Source organism: Chiloscyllium punctatum, chromosome 26 (assembly GCF_047496795.1).
Source record: "Chiloscyllium punctatum isolate Juve2018m chromosome 26, sChiPun1.3, whole genome shotgun sequence".
In the NCBI taxonomy this organism is placed as follows: Eukaryota; Metazoa; Chordata; class Chondrichthyes; order Orectolobiformes; family Hemiscylliidae; genus Chiloscyllium; species Chiloscyllium punctatum.
The window spans coordinates 80,352,364-80,375,689 of NC_092764.1; the positions used below are offsets into that span (position 1 = coordinate 80,352,364).

The 23,326-nt window shown below is 40.6% G+C and overlaps 1 protein-coding gene across 2 annotated transcripts in view; it reads left to right on the top strand.

The window, feature by feature from the left end:
* mbtps1 (membrane-bound transcription factor peptidase, site 1) overlaps positions 1–23,326 on the top strand; it is a 120,185-nt gene that overhangs the window by 17,184 nt on the left and 79,675 nt on the right. For both annotated transcript variants that reach the window (XM_072547796.1, XM_072547797.1), the window contains exons 2-3: positions 7,350–7,856; positions 19,102–19,359. In XM_072547796.1, coding sequence (XP_072403897.1) covers positions 7,706–7,856; positions 19,102–19,359 — 409 coding nt within the window. In that variant the 5' untranslated portion in view covers positions 7,350–7,705. The remainder of the gene's footprint in view (positions 1–7,349; positions 7,857–19,101; positions 19,360–23,326) is intronic.

The window sequence follows — 23,326 nt, forward strand, 5'->3', positions numbered from 1 at the left end:
AGCATGCCGCCAGAAAATTGTATTAAGGTTAAGAATATTGATGGAGCAATTCAATTGCCTTTTACTTTTTATGTTGTCATTTTCTCAGCAAAGAATCAGCCTTTTGACATCCATAACTGTTCATCTCTAGAATCAAGTAAAAATAAATAATTCTAATTATGTTCTGTTACTGCTGAGATTACATATTTGACTAGCTGTTGACTTCAAGTTGCTATAGTGGATGCAAGATAATCTGATAAAAGCATGCTGTAGGTAGTATGTTTGCGTGGATAGAGAGTCGATGAGCTAATAGATCGAATAGAAGATAGAAAGTTGGGATAAAGGAGGTACTTTCAAGGTGGTAACTTGTTACTAGTGAAGTATCATAGAGATCAATGCTGAGACCACAATTACTTCCAATAACTATTAATGACTTCGATGAGAAAAGTGAATGTACTATAGCCACATTTCCAATTTGTGCAAAAATAGGTCGGAAGGCAAGTGGTGAGAATGGTGCACTGCTGAGGAATATAGACGAGTTAAACAAATAGACAAAATCTTGGCAGATGATTAGTAGTGTGGGGAAAATGTGATGCTTTGCATTTTTGGCAGGAATAGAGCTGAATGTTAAGTAAATGGGGAAAGACAGCAGAAAGCTACAGCACAGTTATTTGGTGGTCCTTCGGTATAATAAAACGCTGGCTACAAGTGCAGTCGGTAATAGGGAAGGCAAATCGAATATTGTATGTTTTATTTCAAAGGGAATGGAAAATCAAAATCGGGAAGTCTTGCTAAAAGTATATAAGAAGAGTTTGAGTACTTCGGGCCTGTACTCATTGGAGTTCAGAAAAATGAGACAACCGTATTGAAATATGTAAGATTCTTATGAAATTTGACAGGTAGAACAGTTGTTTTCCCATTATGGGAAAGTCTAGGCCTAGGGGGCACTTTCTCAGAATAAGACCTGAGATGAGGAGGAATTTGATATCACGGAGGGGTGTTGATACGAGGTCATTAAGTATATTCAAGGCTGAGATAAACAGATTTTCAATCAGCATTGGATTTGAGGATTATGGGGAAAAGGCAGGAAAATGGAGTCATGATCTCATTGGATGATGGAGCAGACTCTACATCTGCTCCTGGATCTTATGGTCTTAATAGAGGTATACTGTTCCAGCAGTTATTTGTAATCCACAAGATGAAGATACCCTCTATCTAGACTGAGAATTCCACCTTTTAATTGTTATTATAATGCATAATGACAATTGATTATGTAAAACTCAGTCATGAAGATACCTTATGTACATTGCTTTGTCATATGTTGATTCAGATTTCAAGTAAGTAAAACCTTTCTGTTAATATTGGAGGACATGATCAGAAATCAAGTCACTCTGTGGCACTTTTATGCATGTACACAAACACTTTCTAATGCCCAACTTTGATCAGCAGAAATCTTAGCAATTCAATTTATCAATTTCCTAGCCAATGAAAAGCATTTAAGCTGAGGGGAAAAGATCTGGCTGATTAGAGTCAGAGTTATAGAGATGTTCAGCACAAAATTAAATAAGTTTAGAAAAGGTGACAGACAGGAAAGTGTATTTATTTCAGGCATTCATTTTCAAAGTTACTATGTAATGAACATTTTCATAAAGCTCCACATAAGGAATCAGGAAATGGCATTGGTCAGGATTTCATCTGCACCTTCAGATCAAAGACATGGACCCAATTTTGCCTTTTTCTAACCCTTATGCAATTAGAGCCTCTTATAAAGCAAATTGATAGTTCGTACGAACACAAGATGTAGGAGCAGAATTAGGCCATTCGGTCCATTGAGTCTGCTCCTCCATTTGATCATATGCTTCTCAATCCTGTTCTCCTGTTTTCTCCTGTATCCCTTGATCTCCATATAGATCTGGAGGCTATTGGTGTTTTTCTTAAATACACTCATTGACTTGTTCTGCACCGCTTTCTGAGGCAGCGAATTCCACAGATTCACTACTCTGACTGGAGAAATTCCTCCTCATTTCGGTTCTAAAATGACATCCCTGCACTCTGAGACTGTGAACTTGGGTCTTAGTATATTCTACTAGTAAACACTTGTCTCCGTGTCCACACTCTCCAGAATTCTGTAATGTTCAGTGAGATTCAACCCCTTTCCCCCCATCCTTCTAAACTCCATTGAGGACAGACTGAGTCCTCAACTGCTGCTCTTGTGACAAGCCATTCACCTCCAAGTTCAGTCTTGTAAAGCCCTTCTGAACCCCATCCAATGCTAGTCCATTCCCCCTTAGATATGGGGCCCAGTACTGCTCACAATATTCCCATTGTTGCCTGACCAGAGCCTTACACAGCCTCAGCAGTACACCCATACTGTTGTATTCTAAACCTCTTGATATGAATGCTAACATTGCTTTTGCCTTCCTAACTACCAATTGAACCTTCTCTTAATCTTAAGAGAATCCTGAACTCGGATTCCCAGGTCCCTTTTGTACTTCAGATTTCTGAAGTTTTTCCCAGTTTAGAAAACAGTCTACGTCTCTTCTTCCTACCAAAGTACTGAACCTCACTTTGCCACATTATATTCTACCTGCTGCTACTTTGCCCATTGTGTAAGCCTTTCCAAGTCCTTATGCAGCCTTCCTGCTTCCTCAATGATATGTGACCCTCTCCAATCTTTGTGTCATCTGCAAACTTACCAACAATGCCCTCCGTTCCATCACCCAGATCATTAATATATAACTTGAATAGTTATGGTCCCAACACTGACCCCTGAGGAACTCCACTAGTCGCTGGCTGCCATCCTGAAAATGATCCCATTATCTTTACTCTGTGCCTTCTGCCAGTCAGCCAATTCTCTTTCCTTGACATGTAGGTGGATTGGCCATGCTAAATTGTCTGTAGCATCTATGTATATACAGCCTAAATGGACTAGCCATGGTAAACGTGGGCTTACAGGGATAGGGAGGGGGCACGGATTTGGTGGGATGTTCTTCAGAGGGTTGGTGCAGACTTGATGGTCTAGCAACTTCTTTCCCCACTGTACCAATACTATGATTACCTTGCTCTTAATGTCATTGTCTCTTATCTTAGTTCGCAGCCTTCTGTGTAGCACCTTGTCAAATGCCTTCTGGAAATCCAAATAGTTCAGGTTAGCTAGCTGTCCTTTGTCTAACTTGCTTGTTACCTTCTCAAAGAATTCTAGCAGATTTGTCAGGCATGACCTCCCCTTGACGAAGCTGTGCTGACTCAACTCTACTTTACTATGCATTTCCAAGTATTCTGCAATCTCATCCTTAATAATGGATTGTAAAATCCCACCGATGACTGAGGTCAGACTAACTGGTCTATAATTTCCTGTCTTCTGCCTCCCTCCCCTTTAAACAGGATGCTACATTAGCCATTTTGCATTCCTCTGGGCCCCTCCCCAGCTCCAGCGATTCCTAAAAGAACTCCCACCAATTTCTCCACAATTTCCTCAGCTATTTTCTTCAGAACACTAGTATGTAGTCTATCTGGTCTGGGTGTTTTTTTTTCCCCACCTTCATTCCTTTCAGCTTCTTCAGCACCTTCTCCTTAGTGATGGCCACTGATACTCACTCCTGCTCCCTGACTGTTGATGATCTGGTATGCTACTGGTATTTTTCACCATGAAGAATGGTGCAGTGTACCTGTTCAGTTCCTCTGTCATTTTTTTATTCCCCATCATGACTTCTCTAGCCTCATTTTTAAGTGGTTCGGTGTCCACCTTCCTCTTAGCTTTAATATATCTCAAAAAAAGATCCTCCTATCTTTGCATGACACTATCCCTGACGAAAGAGATGTGTTGCAGAGTATTGAGTTCTCTTTAGAGGCCACACATACTCCTGTGGGTTTGCAAAGGGAATTAGTAATTGGGTGTCTTAATAGTGTCACCAACCTTCAGATGAGTGGTGAAGGCATGGTGGTACTGTGGCTGGACTAATAATCTGAAAACCCCAGGTTTAAGTCATACTGCAGGAATATAATTTGAACCCTGGAATTAAAAGTCCAATGATGATCGTGAAACTGTTGTTGATTGTCATTAAAAACATAGTTGGTTTGATAATGTCCTTTTTTATGGGAGGAATCTTGCTGCCTTTACCTAGTCTGACGTACATGTTGACTGTAAACTGCACTCTGAAGTGGCCCAGCAAATCATTCAGTGATATTCAAGGGTAAATAGGGATCAGCAATAAATGCTGACACAGGCAGCAACACCCTCGTTCCATTAATGGAAAAAATACTATGGGAGATGTCACCACATGACCTTCTAGCTTCATTTGTTACTTGGCTGGAATCTTGCTTTTCAGCTCCTGCTTGTCAACTTTGAATTCTAGCATCTGCAGTTTTTTTTTGTCTCACCAGTTTCTGTCAGCGTCTGTGAAGTTTGCATTTCAAATCAGTGATCCGTCAGGACTAGAAGCAGCTCGGAAAAGGTGTTATTTATGTTGATAATAGGGTGGGTGGGTCAGATTGGTGGAGATGGAGTCCTGAAACGGCAGTATTTTGGCGGGGCGGAGGGTGGGGATGGCGGCGGTGGTGGTGGGGAAGGAAGGCAAAGGGACTGTAAGGCAGGGAAGAAGCAAACCTAGGTAGGTTATCATGGGATCGACATGTAGTTAAAGATAGGGTGGTTCTGGTGGAAGCACACCACTTCATGACAGGATTTTGGGGGTAAGTAATAAACAAGGAAAGAGCTATTCATGCTCTGAAATTGATGTTATGTCCTGAAGCTCTAAGGTACCTAAAGATAAGATGTTGTTTCTCCCTTCACTGGAACATGCTGGAGGACAGGATTACTGACATGGCTTCTAGCGGCTTCTAGCTGCTTCTAGTTCTGAAGAAAGGTCATTGGACTTGAAATGTTAACTCTGTTTTTCCCTCCATAGATGCTGCCAGTCCTGCTGAGTTTCTTCAGCCTTTTCTGTGTTTGTTTCAGATCTGGCGTTTCAGCATGTGGAGTTCTTTTAAGCTCATACATGATAACGCATTCATTAGTCAGCTAAAAGTTTTTGTGCTCACTTCTGGAATGGAACCTGAATGCGCAAACCTCTGGTCTAGTGGCAAGTGTGACTCTCACCTCCTCAAATCGTGTTTAATTTGGCAGTTATTGGTTTATGAAGCAGTTGTCATTGTCCTGAGTTTGAAATAGACTTTTGTCCCAATCATTGATCTATTGTTGGTTTTCTCAAATTATCGTTGAATTTTGGAAGAGGAGCTTTAGATTCTAAAATATTTCAAACTTTTTTTTAAAACTAGAGTGATGATGCATGTTTGAGCTTTTGTTTCAAACTGAGGGAATGTGAGTTTAGAATGCAAGTACTTGAATCTTGAGCATCTTTCTCCACTTCACGTTATTCCCATGTGTTCATTTTAAAAATACATGTTCCGCTCCAAATGTCCATGTTTGTGAAGACTGCTAGTTTGTTGATGGCCAGAAGATTTGATCAGTATTTTTTTCCCTCACCTTTTACTGTCTGCTCCTTTTGATCTGTTCACTCCTCAGTATTTGCCCCAGCCTATTCAATCTTTTCCAGTGGGTGAAACCCCTCCGTTCTGTTATTGGCTGAGAGATAAGCTAAGACCAATGTAACAGAAACACACTTTTTGATCATTTGTGTTGTTGTTTGTGCAAGTCTGCTGAATGCAAATTAGCTGCTGCTTTTCTACATTACAGCAGTGACTACACTCAAAACGTGCTTTAGCTGTATTGCTGTACAGGTCCGGTTCCTGACTGAAATTTTGCTTGATCTATCGAAGTATTTGTTTTGGTTTTAATGGAGTAGCCTCTTACTGAAACATAAGCACACAAAGTCGCAGATTTGGTTTCCCTGACAATAGGAAATGTAGATAAAATGGACTAAACCCAAACTATTTACACAACATGAGTTTAGAGATTTTGAAGCAAATGGTAAGGTAAATCCCATTAATTCCAAACCACTCTTCTATCATATCCAAGATCACCCCAGTACAGTGCTCACCAGAGAAAAATCCCGTTCTCTAACACCGCGATAGATTAGATTAAATTGTAATTTCAACACCCAGCCAGGAAAGCCTGAAAGCCTTTTCCTAGAGCTTTCATACATCTGAATTGAAATAACTCCTCTTCAAATAACCTTGTCAAGGTTTTAGTCAAACACTCCTGGTCCAGAGCTAGTACTAAACTCCTTGCTCTAAAGTAACTTAATTTTGCTATCTTCCTTTACTTTGGGAGTACTGCTTTTATACATTCATCTTCATCCAAAACCTTTCCAAGACTTGGCCAAAACAAACTTTTAAAACAGAACATTATTTTCAGCTATGGGTGTTTTTCTTGAGCTTTGAAAAAAACATGTCCAGAAATTTCTAACAGAAACCATCATGTTTACTCGGTCATAAACTCTCCTAATGTACCTCTGTATCAAGCAATCACTTCGGTTACAATTTAATCATTAAACTGTTCAGGTACACAGGAAAACCCATATTTCACTAATTCAAAATTGAAAGAGCTGAAGTTAACATTAAATATAATGGTGTATGTTAATCTCTCATGCTACACCACAATTAAAATTAAGTGCATGTTGGATTTGAACTCCTTGTACCTACATAAACACTTGCTTTTTTTAACTGAGAAGTAAGTCTTGGAGAAATGAAACCGCAGCTGATCATTGAAATTTTATAAATTTCCAATGTAAGTATAGACTTTGGACTGTAAAATAAATATTCAGATTGTTGATTACTTTTAACATGCTCACCAAATAATGTCTTTTTGTTAATATGGCTGAAACATTTGAGGGTGTGTTTGTGGTTTTAATAGTCTTTTTGTCTGGAGCGAAATTACAGATATTTTAAAGGTTTTCTTTCCTCATTTTAGATGCATTTCATTAGCTTGTTTCTAATTGCTAGGCAAGCTGCTTAAAATCAATCAGAATCTAACATATCCAGTATTTATATACTGGTTTCATTTCAAGACTGGACTATTGTGGATCACTCTGATTCTTCAGAAGATCCTCTTACTGGATGTCTGAATGAGACAGCTTCCCCTAATGGAGGACTAGGTGGTGCAAGAGCATTCTGTTACTTTGCAATGGAACTTGTGATTCGTTCATGAGAATACTTGGTCTGTTTGTGGTGGAAGACTGTAGACCCCTTTTGAAGGGCAGGAGTAAATATTCTCGGGTTGGTGAGATAGGCATGCTCTTCTCGATGTTGAAGAAGATTTGGTCTCTTCTAACTTTCTCTATAGTCCAGAAGAATGGGATGCTGGGTGGATTAAGGGGAAAAAAAAGTTATTCTGCTACTTGGATATTTGCCCCACACCCCAACAATCCAGTTGAAATCCTAACTTTCTCCACTTCTCTCTCTCATTCCAGTAAATAGACTCGGCAGTGGAGGTAAGACTGGTGGATTTGCATCTTGCTTTCCTCTTTTTCTCTCTCTCTCTCTCTGACAAATGGAATCTCCAGTCGTTATACTAAAACGTTAGTGATTGCAACAGTCGGATGCCATGGAGAAGAAACGGAGAAAGAAATGAAAGCCTTCTGAGCTGGGTTGTACTGTCAACAACTGCTTAAAAATGGAAACAAAAGTGATTTATTTTGCAAGCATCTCTTTCAAATTGAACACCAGTAAGCTAATCTTTTCAGTGAGGAAAATGAACTGATCTGTGAGACAACGCAAAACGGATTGGATTTCTGGATCTTTGGAAACATTTAATGATTTTGTGACCATGCGATTTGAGAGTGGCTGGCTGCTGCTGGTAGTGATTGTTGTATTGTGCAATGGAGGGCGACTTGGTACAGAATTGCGAAACAAGATTTGTCCAAATTGTACCCATCTGGCTCTGAAGTTAGAATACACTTCCAGTGCTGTTGAACATGGTAAGTAATAAAAGTTTCAATTAAAATGACATGCTTTTCATAGAACATTAGTTTGAAATGTCTTGCAATTGTTTTTTAACACATTTTGATAATTAAAGCTTGCTGTATTGTGTAATAATGGCAGTAGATTTTCAGCATTTGCTATCAACACTTCAGTGAAATGGGCAGTGATATGTGGAATGTACACATTGCATTTGAACATGGATATCCAGAAGTTGCAGGCAATGGCATCCTGGTGAAGATCCAGTCTGCAATCACTTTGAAATCATTGAACTGACAAGAACTTGTCATTTGACATCATTGGTCCCATTACATAACCCCCTGTAAAAGCCTTTTTAATTCTGGATTAAACCTGAGCTGCTGGTGAGCCTCTGGCTCTGGAGAATTAACTCTATACATTTATGCAATGCCAAGTTTTTCCCATTCTCACAGTTTTAATTTTAATTGTGATCTCTGAGCTTCAAATGCATGTGCTCTAACCATTTGTTTTACTCTCCATTTTGTACATTTAAGGAAGATAAATGCATTTATACCTCCTGGTTTGCAATCTGAGAATACATTGACACGCAAGCTGTTTAGCGTGCTAGGTGTCATCACGAAACTGGATGCCTGGAGGCCTCCATGATTTGACACCAGATTCAATAACTGCAAAATTTCAAGTCAATATGAAAACTAAGTGGATGATTTAGATTTAGTTGTTCATTCACAGCACAAGCAGTGGTCCCTTTCAGAATGTCTGTGAAGAGACTACATCGTGCCAGAAACTGGCTGTGGTCAGTAAGGAAACAGCTTGTAGCTGTGACAAGGGCTAATTATGTCACTCATTCTTCTCATCTGTCTGCGTTCAGCTGGCACAATTGACCACGTCATCCTATTCCTCGATTTGTCTAGCTAGTTTGCAGTATGCTTTCAGCATTCCATTTTTCTGTATGTGATTGCACACAATAATCACCTGACAATGCATTCTTCTTCTCTTGCTCCCATACAGTTGTATCTGATGTTCCCCAAAAATCAATCTTTAGCCCCTTTATTTATTATTTACATGTTTCCCTCTTTAAATGTCAGATTTCACCTATACACTTATTCTTCCATCAATGCTAAATTGTCAAACAATTTCTCTACTTTGATTTCACTGCGGCCCTATACAACTGCAGTAGGACTTTCACTCTTCCTCCTCATTGGATTCTTCAATATCTTCCAGATAGTTTTTAATGAAAGCTGCCACACACCATTTCCTTTTCTAATTATTTGTTTGATTTTTACCTGTGGTATACAAAGACACCCAGCTCCTTTTTGAGTATCAGCATCTCCCAGAATTTTAGAAGATATGCTGCTTTTGTTGTTTTTCCTTCCAATGTCGAAGTGTATAACTTCCTCATATTTATTCCATCAGTAAGATTCTCATCCACTCCTTCGACCTCTGTGTGTTTGTTTTTACTCAATTCATCTTCCTAATTTTTTTGTCTTGTCATTGTGGATTTGTTGGACCAAACAAGTTTCCATACTGTAGGGAATCTAATCTCATTTAATTTGGAATCTAATCATTGTGTGGCACTTTGTGGAGTTCTTTTTGAAAAGTCCAAGTGTGCACTGGTTCACTGTCTTATCTACAAGTTTCACCTTGATATCAGATTTTTCAAGCGCTATATCCCTACAGTGTTGGATGTTGTAATTTACCAAGTGTCCTGTTACCGTTTACTGTGAAGATAGTTATTTGTCTAAAACTGCTGTTATCTCATTCTCTTGTTTCTTCATTCTCTGCATTGAAAGGCTCATAAATAATCTTGCTAAGCTTTTCCTTTTCACTTAAGAAATTAAAACTATTCTGATTTTTCATGTCTCTTGTACTCCTTCATTGTCTTTGTTTTAAAAAAGTTCTTGGTCATCCTTTGATTTCTAAAATGGATTCATTTGCAGTGCAAAGGACCACACAGGAATACAAGTATAATTTCTATCATTTGCTGTTTGGAAGATTGAAGGCTTTATTATTTTTAGTTTGGAGTCAGTGTGAGAGTTTAAAACCATCCCTTGTGGTTGTGCAGTGAAAGGCAGGGTGTATCTATCGGAAGAATTCTAGACTCATTTAAGCTGATTGAAGGGCTGACCAAAAGTTTAGATTGGATGCTGGTATTTGAAATGTGTTTTATATTTGAGTTTAGGTTGTTTTTAAAGTGGGGCATTTGGCTAAAATTAGAAATTCAGCTAATGAATGGAATTTGATGGGAGGACTACTCGAGATGTTCTTGGCTTAGACCAGCACTTAACTTTTAGCAAAATAGCAGTGGTGCATTTATGATAATGTTTATCATTTGCTTTGGGAGGCTAGGGCTTGGGCTTCTGAAAGACATGTCTTTTATGGTCCTCTAGTTCCCCTACTGATCAAGAATTTATCTCATTCTTAAATATATACAAGGAATTTGTCGCAGAGAACTAAGACACTCCACCCTCCTAAGGGAATAAATTCTTCCTCATCTCAGTCTTAAATGTGGGTCCTTTTTATTCTGAAACTATGCCCTCTGGTCTTAGACTCTTACAACCTCTCAGAATTTAGCCCGTCAAATGCCTTAAGGATTTTATATTTTTCAATGAGTGCACCTTTCAGTCTTCTAACTCCAGTGAGAAGAGTCCTGTCCTGTTTAACCTTTTCACATAAGACAATCCCTCCTTACAGGGGGGATCATCCGAGAGAACTGCCTCCAATTAAATGCTCTGCTATTACTTTGTTCATGATTGTAACATTTTTCCAATTTTACATGTTAGACTAATCGGCCTACAGTTAGTGGTTTTTGCCCACCCAGATGCCTTTAAAATGTTGTAATTGTACCAAACTCCTCCACTTCCTCTGGCAGCTCATTCCATACACTTATCACCCTCTGTGTGAAAAAGTTGTCCCTTAGATCCCTTTTTAAATCTTTCCCCTCTCTCCCTAAACTTATGCCCTCTAGTTCTTGACTACCCCACCTCTGGGGAAAACGCCTTGTCTATTTACCCTATCCATGTGCCTTATCATTTTATAAGCCTCTATAAGGTTACCCCTTAGCCTCTGACGCTCCAGGGAAAACAACTTCTGCCTATAGCTCTTCTCTAGTGAGTGTGATGGTTGTTAATTCTCACCTCTTTTAACCCCTTGATCTTTTTCTTTAGTATTAATGGGATGTTCAAGGTATCTTCGACAGTAAAGACTGATCTAAAATATCTGTTTATCTCTTCTGCCATTCCCTTGCTTGCTGTAGCTATCTCCCCAGATTCATTTTTCTAAGGGGCCAGTGTTCACTTTGACCCGCTACTCACTGATGCACAATTACTGTTAGGCAAGACTTAAAGAGGAACATCTGTGCAAATGATAATCACTTTTAAAAAAAGAAAATAAAATTTAGAAATCATGTTGTGGATGCTTCATGCATTCAGGCAAAGGTAGATCAAAATTATGAGTGGCAAAATAATTTATATTTAATTGCTCCATGACCAAGGCTGGATAATGAATATTATAGGTGCACAGTGGCTAACTAGAGAAGTCAGGGAAAGAATCAAGGCAAAAGAGAAAGCAAATAAAGTAGTGAAGTACAGTGGGAAACCAGAGGTTCGGGAAGCTTACAAAGACCAATAGAGGGGAACAAAAAAAGGGAGAAGCCTAAATGAGTGTAAGCTACCCAGTAATATAAAGGAGGACTGTAAGAATTTCTTTAGATATACCAAGGGCAGAAGGACATTGGGCTGTTGGAAAATGACGCAGGAGAGATATTAATGGGAACAGAGAAATGGCTAAGGAGCTGAATAATTACTTTGTGTCAGTCTTCACAATGAAAGACACAAGTAATATCCCAAAAATTCAAGAGAGTGAGGGGGTAGAGCTGAGTATAGTGGTCATCACCAAGGAGAAGGTGCTAGAAAAACTGAATGGGCCGGGGATGTATAAATCACCTGGACCAAATGGACTACACCACAGAGTTCGAAGGGAGGTAGCTGAAGTGATAGTGGAAGCTTTAGTGGCGATCTTTCAGGAATCGTTAGAATCAGGGAGGCCTGGCAAATTGCTAACGTAACACCTTTGTTTAAAAAAGGAGTAAGGCAAAAGATAGAAAATTACAGACCCTTAGCTGTACTTCTGTTGTGGGTAAGATCCTGGAATTCATTGTGAAGGGTGAGATTTCTGAATACTTGGAAGTGGTAAATACTTGATAAAATACAGCAAAGTCAGCATGGTTTCATCAAGGGGCAGTCATGCCTGATAAATCTGCTAGAATTCTTTTGAGGAACAAACAAATCGGTTAGACCAAGGAGAGCAAATGGATGTTATGTACATGGACCTCAAGAAGGCCTTTGACAAGGTGCCACACAGGAGGTTGCTGAGTAAGACAAGGACCCATGGTGTCAGAGGCCAGGTGCTGGCAAGGATAGAAGCTTGGCTGTCTGACAGGAAACAGAGTGGGGATAAAAGGGACCTTCTCAGAATGGCAGCTGGTTACAGGTGGTGTTCCACAAGGCTCAATGTTGGGACAATGACTTTTCGCTTTATACATTAACTATCTAAGTGAAGAAACTGCTGACATTTACAAAGATGGGTAGAGGGACAGGTAGCATTTAGGAGGCTGGGAGGTTGCAGAAGAATTTGGACAGATTAGGGGAGTGGGCAAAAAGTGGCAGATACAACATAGAGCAGCATGGTACAGGCCCTTTGGCCCTCAATGTTATGCTGACCTTTTATTCTACTCGTAAGATCAGTTTAACCTGCATACACTTCCTTGTACGATCTTCCATGTGCCTATCCAAGAGTCGCTTAAATGTCCCTCATACATCTGACTCTTCTTCTACTAATGGTAGTGTATTCCATGCACATATCCCTCTCTGTATACAGAACCTATCTCTGACATCTCCCCTAAACCTTCCTCCAATTACCTTAAAATTATGCCCTCTCATGATAGACATTTCAGCCCTGGGAAAAAATCTCTGGCTATCAACTCTGTTGATGTCTCTCAACATTTTGTACACCACTGTCAAGTCACCTCTCGTTCTTCGCTCCAATGAGAAAAGCCCTAGCTACCTCAACCTTTCTTCATAAGACATGCCCCCCAATCCAGGCAGCATCCTGGTAAATTTGTTCTTCACCCTCTCTAAAGCTTTCCTATAATGAGGCGACCAGAACTGAACACAATATGGAATACAATGTGGGAAAGTGAGAGGTCGTGTACTTTCGTAGGAAGAGGAGAGGCATGGACTGTTTTCTAAATGGGGAGAAAACTCAGAAGTCTGATGTGCACAGAGACTTCGGAGTTCTAGTCCAGAATTTTGTCAAAGTAAAGATTAGATTCCCTACTGTGTGGAAACAGGCCCTTCGGCCCAACAAATCCACACCGACCCGCCGAAGCATAACCCACCCAGACCCATTCTCCTACACTTACCCCTTCACCTAACACTATGGGCAATTTAGCATGGCCAATTCACCTGAGCTGCACATTTTTGGATTGTGGGAGGAAACCGGAGCACCCGGAGGAAACCCACGCAGACACGGGGAGAATGTGCAAACTCCACACAGACGGTTGCCTGAGGCAGGAATTGAACCCGGGTCTCTGGTGCTGCGAGGCAGCAGTGCTAACCACTGTGCCACCCACTCTTGCAGGTTGAGTCAGTAGTTAGGAAGGCAAATGCAATGATGCATTTATTTTGAGAGGCCTTGAATGAACTTGAGTGGCATGGTGGCTCAGTGGTTAGCACTGCTGCCTCACTGCTCTAGGGACCCGGGTTTGATTCCAGCTCTGCTGATTGTCTGTGTGAAGTTTGCATGTTCTCCCTGTGTCTGCATGGGTTTCCTCCTACAATCCAAAGATGTGCAAGTTAAGTGAATTGACCATGCTAAATTGCCCATAGTGTTTAGGGCTGTGTGGCTAAATTAGTCAGGGTAAATGTAGGGAATGGGTCTGGTTGGGATACTCTTTGAAGTGTGGGCTTGTTGGGCCAAATGGCCTGTTTCCAAGCTGTAGGGATTCCAAGATAAAAGTAGGGATGTACTTCTGAGGCTCTGCAAGGGCTCTGGTAAGCACACATTTGGAGTATTGTGAGCTTCCCTCTTAATAAAGAAGACATTAGTGAGGAACACCTTTGCTCAGAAAATTATGGAGTTCAATCAGCATGGATTGAGTTTAGGAATAGCAAATGTTAGAAGATGCTGGTGAGAATTGTTTACAGATCACTTAACAGTAGTTATACTGTTGGGTAGAATGTTAATTGAGAAATTGTTGTCCCATGCAACAAAGGCAGTGTAATAGATGTGAGGCCTTTAATTTTCACCTTGGCTTGACTAATCAATATATTGCATCAATGAGGGATACAAATGCTAATTGTGTAACAAACATGGTTAGTTAGTAATTTCACAACAGTAGATACACTGCAAGTTTCTGATCGCGATACAATTGAAATCCGTGCTAAGTTTTAAAATCACCAGACTACTTTCACCAACAAGATTCTCACCTACTTAGATAAGAAAGAGGAACAGGAGTAAGCCATCTGGCCCTTCAGGCCCACTCTGCTATTTAATAAAATCATGGCTGATCTTTTTGTGGCCTCAATTCCACTTACCTGCCCTCTCACCTTAATTCCTTTACTGTTCAAAAAACTATCTTAGCTTTAAAAAAGAAGCCTCGTTCCACAAATTCACAAGACTCTGGGTGAAGTTCCTTCCCCATTCAGTCCTAAATGTGCTCCCCCTAATTTCGAGGTTATGCCTTCTTGTACCAGTTCCACTTAGTGGGTTTTAATTTCTAGGAGGGGAGAGTTGACAAAAGTTGATTGAAAGTATAGCTGTAAATAACCTGCTAATGTTTGTAGCTGCTACTCCCACAGTATGCCATGCTCGTCGGTCTTGTACTATCGGCATACATCCAACACAAATTGTCTGCAACTACTGTGATGTTCATTATAGATGCGTACACAAGCTGGCCCCTCTCTGCTGCCTATCACTTTGCCTTCTGAAAGAGATCTGTGTGACTCTGATCAAATGAACTGGCATTTTATTTTTCTGGATGGGATGTTTTATAATTCTTTTTGCTCTTGCAATTTCTGAAAATCTGAAATACCTCTTCATTTCTTATAATCTGTATTTAGAATTCTGCCATGTGTCTTAGCATTTACATTTCAAACACCTCCAATTACTTCCACTGACCCTTACTTATTGTCTAGGTTTCTGAAAGTGGATAGAGTACAGCATCTTGAGTTCTTCCTTTTCCTTGTTAGAATCAAGTTTTCTTGTTTTCGTAATCTTTGCTTTCACAAATTTACTTCTGACAATCTCTATCCTAACTCCTGCATTAGCTGTTGAAGAGTCATCTAGACTTTAAATGTTAGCTTGCTGTCTCTCTATGAATGCTGTCTGATCTGCTATCATCTCCAATATTTGTTGCTGTAAGTTCATATTGACCATCTACTCCTCATTTGTCTTGAATAGACAAACATTTCCACTGAGGACATCATCCACTTCAAACTTCACTAATTGCATCTGATGTGTTCCTTCTGATCACTAATTTTGTTTTTCGAGATTTTATTTGTTTGAAAAGAAGAGGCTAATATGGTGCAAAATCTGAGGTTTGGGATTATTTCAGAAGCTAGAAAAGATGATAAAAGGGGAACATAGAATTAACTAACTGGGGATGTAAAAACAAATGCGAAGAGCATTTACAAATACATAAACAGAATGAGAGTAGCTAAAGTAAATGTTGATCCTTCAGAAAAGATACCGGAAAGCTGCCATTTCCTCAACAACGGAGGCATTGAGCAAACGCAGTAGAAAACACAAGTTGAATACCAGAAATACGAAGCAACCTGGGAGTTTGAAGGGGTAAATAGTAACTGCAAAAATCTGTAAATTCCCCAGACCCTGATGGCCTACATCCTAGATTTGTGCAGGAATAGCTACAGAAGTATGTGGATCCTTTGGCTATGATATGGTAAACTTCCCTAGACTCTGCAACAATCCCAGCAGGCTATGTTTAGAAATGTCACTTTGCTATTCAAGAGGAACAAAAAAACACAGGATTGCAAACCAATTAGCCTGCCATCAATCATTGGGGAAATGCTGGAATCTATTAAACCACATGGCTGTGGGGACGGGCTGGGTGGCAGAGAGAAATAAATCCTTGCATGATTGGACAAAAGGCAAGATAATTTTATGAAAAAATTCAGTTTATTTTTAGAGGTGTACACAGTTGGGTAGGGAAAGGGTCACCTGTAGATTTGGTGCACTTTGATTTCCAAAAAAACATTTTCAACGTAAGGCCATATTGATAGGTCAGCAGGCAAGGTAGGAACTCATGGGGTTGGGGTAATTTGTTGGCATGGATAGAGGATTGGTTGATTGACATTAAGCAGTGTAGGCAGATTGGGTGCTCTGAGGTTGGCAGGCTCAGACTAATGGAGTGCTACAAGGGTCAGTGTTAGGGTTTCACTACTGTAACTTGAATAAGAGAACATTTTCCGTTGATACAATATTGGACATGTAAGTTGTCAGAAGGATGCAAAGAAATGTTGATAATGTATGTGAGTAGGTAACATTATGGCAGTCAAAGTATAATGAGGGCAAGTGTAGCTTTATTAAATATAGGATATTTATAAGTGGAAATTTGTGAACTAAACCTCTCCGAATAAAGTTGTGCTGTCAGAAGAGCACAAAGTTAATTTAGATAAATTTTGAGGTGCTGCATTTTGGAAAGGCAAATCAGGACAGGACTTCCACACTTTTTAATGCTAAGGTCTTGGGGAGTGTTGCAGAACAAAGAGACCTTGGAGTGCAAGTTCATAGTACTTTCCAAGTGGAGTTGCAGGTAGATAGGATAGTGAAGAAGGTATTTCTTGGTCAGTGCACGGAATATAGGAGTTGGGAAGTAATGTTGTGGCTGTACATTACATTGACTAGGCCACTTTTGGAATATTTAGAATATCCAGTTCTCCCTGCTATAGGAAGGATTTTGTGGAACTTGAAAGGGTTCAGAAAAGATTGACGAGGATGTTTCCAGGATTGGTGGATTTGAGTTATAGGGAGAGGCTGAGTAAGTTGGGGCTATTTTCCATGGAGCGTTGGAGGTTGAGGGTGACCTTGAGGTTTATAAAATCATGGGGGGCATAGATAGGGTATATAGAGTCATGGAGATGTACAGTATGGAAACAGACCCTTCAGTCCAACCTGTCCATGCCGAGCAGATATCCCAACCCAATCTCTAGTCCCACCTGCCAGCACCCGGCCCATATCCCTCCAAACCCTTCCTATTCATATACCCATCCAAATGCCTCAAATGTTGCAATTGTACCAGCCTCCACCATATCCTCTGGCAGCTCATTCCATACACGTACCACTCTCTGCGTGAAAAAGTTGCCCCTTAGGTCTCTTTTATATCTTTTCCCCTCCCACCCTAAACCTATGCCCTCTAGTTCTGGACTCCCCGACCCCAGGGTAAAGACTTTGTCTATTTATCCTATCCATGCCCCTCATAATTTTGTAAACCGCCATAAGGTCACCCCTCAGCCTCCGATGCTCCAGGGAAAACAGCCCCAGCCTGTTCAGCCTCTCCCTGTAGCTCAAATCCTCCAACCCTGGCAACATCCTTATAAATCTTTTCTGAACCATTTCAAGTTTCACAACATCTTTCCGATAGGAAGGAGACCAGAATTGCACGCAATATTCCAATAGTGGCCTAATCAATGTTCTGTATAGCCACAACATGACCTCCCAACTTCCTGTATTTAATACTCTGACCAGTAAAGGAAAGCATACCAAACACCACCTTCACTATTCTTTCTACCTGCGACTCCACTTTCAAGGAGCTCCAAGGTCTCTTTGTTCAGCAACACTCCCTAGGACCTTACCATGAAGTGTATAAGTCCTGCTAAGATTTGCTTTTCCAAAATGCAGCACCTCGCATTTATCTGAACTAAACTCCATCTGCCACTTCTCAGCCCATTGGCCCATCTGGTCCAGATCCTGTTGTAATCTGAGGTAACCCTCTTTGCTGTCCACTACACCTCCAACTTTGGTGTCATCTGCAAACTTACTAACTGTACCTCTAATGCTCGCATCCAAATCATTTATGTAAATGACAAAAAGTAGAGGACCCAGCACCGATCCTTGTGGCACTCCACTGGTCACAGGCCTCCAGTCTGAAAAACAACCCTCCACCACCACCCTCTGTCTTCTACCTTTGAGCCAGTTCTGTATCCAAATGGCTAGTTCTCCCTGTATTCCATGAGATCTAACTTTGCTAACCAGTCTCCCATGGGGAACCTTTTCGAACACCTTACTGAAGTCCATATAGATCACATCTACTGCTCTGCCCTCATCAATCCTCTTTGTTACTTCATCAAAAAACTCAATCAAATTTGTGAGACATGATTTCCCACGCACAAAGCCATATTGACTATCCCGAATCTGTCCTTGCCTTTCCAAATACATGTACATCCTGTCCCTCAGGATTCCCTCCAACAATCTAGGTTGTAGATTCTGGGAATTGAGGGATATTGAGAGTGGGGATGAAGATGAAAGTGGAGGTGAAGCCTAAGATCAGTCGCGATTGTGTTGAATGGTGCTGTAGGCTTGAGGTTGTATGGTTTCCCCTTGCTCAGATCTCCTGGGTACTTTGTTCTGCTGAGGAGGCAGATGCTCAACACAACCATTCCAGAGTACCAAAAACATTCTGCTTAGACTGCAAACATAATTGAGGAAAGTAAACCTGCGCTTGGTAAAAGTCCACACCAAACATTTAAGGATGTGATAAATTGGAGGTTTATAGTTAAACCCAACAAACATATAGTTCAGTTGGAGTCTGTTGTTCCTTAAAGGCCATAGAACCATTTAGGTACCTTTACCTGTGCTGGCAGTACAGGGTGACCCCTGCATCTGTGGAATCATTTTCTGTTGTTTCAGTTACCTGCGGATTATCACGACCCAAACACATTACCTGTATAGGGCAGCAGGGACCAACAGGCTGCTGGGAAGATACGTTTCCCATTGAAATGAATAGCTTCGCTCCTATCTGTGGTTTCGGGTTTCCCACTAGGTCCTGGAACGCGTCCCCCGCAGGCAGAGGAGGACTGCTGTATTTTCTTCAGCTGGTCTCTCTCTCTCTCTCTCTTTCTTTTCCTTCCTCCCACCTCTCCTCTCCCACACTGTAGGGAATCTAATCTAATCTATGAACCTGTGAATGGGGGTCACTCATATTTAAATTTCCAATGTTAAAAGCTAATTATACCATATTTTCAATTCCAGAGTACATTGTGGCCTTTAAGGGATACTTCACTGCCACAGCCAGGAGCAAATTTATTTCTAGTGCACTGAAAAATACAGATGTGGTGGAATGGCGAATTGTTCCACGTGACAATCCTGCCAGTGAATACCCGAGTGACTTCGAGGTTGTTCAAATTAAGGAGAAACAACGTGATACTGTATTAACTCTGGAAGACCACCCGCACATTAAACGTGTTACACCTCAGAGGAAAGTTATCCGCTCCCTGAAATTCACAGAGTGTAAGTATAACGGCCAATTGAAATTTTGTGAAAGCTACAGTGGTAATCAATTCTTGTTATCAACATTATTCAGTGGCAGGGTAATTTTAATCGTTGGAATAATTCTACAGATTTGCAATTCTAGAATTCTGGAGTGTATTGTGCTGCTGGACTGAAACCAGAAAGTTTAACAACACATCCTGGCAACTGACTTGGTTAATCCGCCTGTCTGTTTGTTCATGTTAAGTGCTGTGATTCTGCATTCAGCTGTTTGTGCAGGCTGTTGATAAATTGTATCTAAGAAATCTCATGTCTGTCTGCCTCGTGTTAGTTAGCATGTTACTTTGTGGAGTATTTTATGCGAATTTGGACTTTAAATCAAAAGCAGCTTTATTAAAATGTTCAGAATTTCTCTATTTGGTTTCATATTTTAACATGTTCAGGTGATTTTTTTTTAAACTGCATATATGCATCTAAAAGTCTGTTTGAAAAATACAAATTTTAAACAAAATCGAAGCTTGTAATGATAATTTTGATAAAATTATAGTTACAAAATGTTCGTATGACATCAATTACCTGAAATGACCAGATTTGAGAATGGTGAACCAGTGGAATTACCACGAAATGTTTAAGGCCAAAACATTTTTCAAAAACAAATATCGCTCTTGAGGCTAAAACGGCCAAGGCTTATTGGGGCAGTTGGGATGCGGGTATTAAACTCAATGATCAGTTATGGTCATAATGATTAATGGAGCAGGCTCAGAGTGGTTTGGCCAACCATTAGATTAGATTAGATTAGATTACTTACAGTGTGGAAACAGGCCCTTCGGCCCAACAAGTCTACACCGCTCCGCCGAAGCGTAACCCACCCATACCCCTACATCTACATCTACCCCATACCTAACACTACGGGCAATTTAGCATGGCCAATTCACCTAACCTGCACATCTTTGGACTGTGGGAGGAAACCGGAGCACCCGGAGGAAACCCACGCAGACACGGGGGGAATGTGTAAACTCCACACAGTCAGTCGCCTGAGGTGGGAATTGAACCCGGGTCTCTGGCGCTGTGAGGCAGCAGTGCTAACCACTGTGCCACCGTGCCGCCCCAACCATGCTGCAATCTTCTCTGTTTCCTAGGATCGTAAACTTAACTTGGGCTAAAATACAATCCCAAGATTAGGGCGTCATGTTCAGTTGAGGTTAGTTGACGTGAATGAAAAATGGACAAAAGTGTTTCCTCCGTGCTTAACTAAAGTGCGTATCTGCCTCATCCTTTAACGGATATCAGGTGAGCAGTCTTAACAAATCAGTCAGTGGATTAGTGGTTTGGAGAACTGAGTGTTACTAGCAAGTTAACTCACCTGACAGTGCTGTGGGATTACATTTACAGCAATTGAAAGAGCAAATGATCCTTTGTATGTCCTGAGTGGACAGTGAAAGAGTAGCAAGTATAGTAGCTGTAATGTGATTTTCCGTCTACGACTATGTGAGAATGAAACCACACTAGGGTTGGTCGACTCAACTGGTGGATGGAGAAGTGTTGAAAAAAGATGCCATTGCCACTTGAGTTGAAGGTTAGGCTGGAGTCGTTATTATGGCAACAATCACAAAGGATGCTATTTGTAACTGCTTAGGGATAGAGTTTTTCTTTTAAATGGTCACACTTGGTGACCATTCCTTTATCATTTTTATTATCACATAATCTTGATGTTGCTAAAATTCAAAAGCATTCGAAACATTCTGGGATATGTTGAGGTGGTTGGGTTCTCAAAACAGTAGCACCTGTGTTTGAATAATGGCAGATAAGTTGACAATTGACTATTCTGTTGGGTGGGAGTAGCACGAGTCTTAATGGAAAGCATCAGTAAAGTAAACGAAAATCTTGACAACTGGCAGTACATACAAAACTGAGAGAAATTTTAGGTTTGGAACTTGCAAATGTTTTCCACTTTGCATTCCCTGTTTGTTGTAAAGACTGCACCTACGAACAAGAACAAAGAACAATCAAACACAGGAGTGGACCCTTCACCCCCGTCAAGCCTGCACCAACACATTTTCGTCTTCTGTTCTTAAAGTGCCTTCACTTACAGGAAAAACTTTGCTCGTACAGCTGTATTCTGCCCTCGCCAAACGTGTGTCCCATAGTAATTTCACCCCTTCATCCTGGGGAAAAGCCTCATACTTTCCACTCTATCCATGCCATTCACAGTCTTACAAACCTCCTATCAGGTTACCTCTCAACCTCATTCCAGTGAAAACAAACCCAGTCTATTGAATCTTTCTTTATAGCTAAAATTTCCCATACTAGGCAACATCCTAGTAAACCTTTTCTGTACCTTCGTCAAAGCATCCACATCCTTCTGGTAGTGAGTGACTGAGTTAATTACATAGAGATAAAAGAAGGCTGAAACTGTCGAGGTTATCTTCATGAGAACTGGATTATTGTCTCGTGTTTCTGTACTTACCTTCATGCAATTAGCACATAATCCAATAAACACAATTTGTAGAATATACCTTTTTCTCATTTGGTCAGTCATTTTCCAACAGACCACTGTTAGCTGAGTGGATGGAGATTTAACCAGTAGCCTGATCGCTACATCAAGGTATATTTACAAGGCATGACCTAAATACAAGACATTGAAAGTTTATCCATTTTAAAGTTTGGTATTGAGACATAAGTACAATTTAAAAGCAGCTGAATGTTGACCAGTTAACATTCTGAACTAGCTAAGCCCTAACAATGATAGTCACGAAACCCAGCCTGTGGTTGCTCATTGAGGAAAGTACACATAAGGAAATAATGTATGTAGATTGTTGTTATCAACTTTTGTTTTTGGAGTGTATCTCTCCATGTCTGTGGATGGAGTATCAAAACGCAATCATCTGCAGTCTTTTTCTTTTCTCCACCCCACGTTCTATTGTTTGTCAGCTTGGCCAGGTTAGACATCTCAAATTTGGCAGTCATGTAGCTCTGGGTCATTTGCTGAAGCAGAATTATATACCTCTGTAATTTGGAATCTCATGGCCAAGCATATTCCTTGCTCTTCAAGGGTAAAAAAAGCTGGATGACAAACCCTGATTTCTTTGTCAGATGCCCTGCCAAAGAGTAAAAGCAGTAATGGTCAGTGAAGCTACTGCAAGCGAACAGTATTCTGAACTATGAAAATGGTCAGCTGTAGATGTTAAGTATTTCAGCAAAGAAACTAACCCAAGGGCATCTCTGAAATGCCATTACCAGTAAACAGTAGAAAACTTGGCAATTAACACTTCATTAGAGCTGCTTTGTCAACAGCTGCAAATGATATCTGAATACGATTCAATTGAGAAACTATGTTCTGTAAAGGGAATACATTTCTCAATATTGCATCAGTGAACAGTAGTGTTTTGAGCTTGCAGTTGGTCAGGTATCCCAGGTTAAAGGGGACTTTTCTGCAGTTTCTAGGTATCTTCTATAGTAGGTATGGAGATGGTGAGAAGATGAAAGCTCCCTATTGAGTCTTGGAACCCTGCATTGATACGCTATTCATAGAGATGTACAGTATGGAAACAGACCCTTTGGTCCAACCCATCCATGCTGACCAGATATCCCAACCCAATCTAGTCCCACCTACTAGCACCTGGCCCATATCCCTCCAAACCCTTCCTATTCATATACCCATCCAAATGTCTCTTAAGTGTTACAACTGTACAGCCTCCACCACTTCCTCTGGCAGCTCATTCCATACCCATACCACCCTCTGTGAAAAAGTTGCCCGTTAAGTCTCTCTTCTACCTTTCCCCTCTCACCCTAAACCTAGTTCTGGACTCCACCGCCCCAGGGAAAAGACTTTGCCTATTTACTCTATCCATGCCCCTCATAATTATTGTGTGCAATTCTGGTCTCCTGCCTATCGGAAAGATGTTGTGAAACTTGAAAGGGTTCAGAAAAGATTTACAAGGATGTTGCCATGGTTGGAGGATGTGAGCTACCCGGATTGGCTGAACAG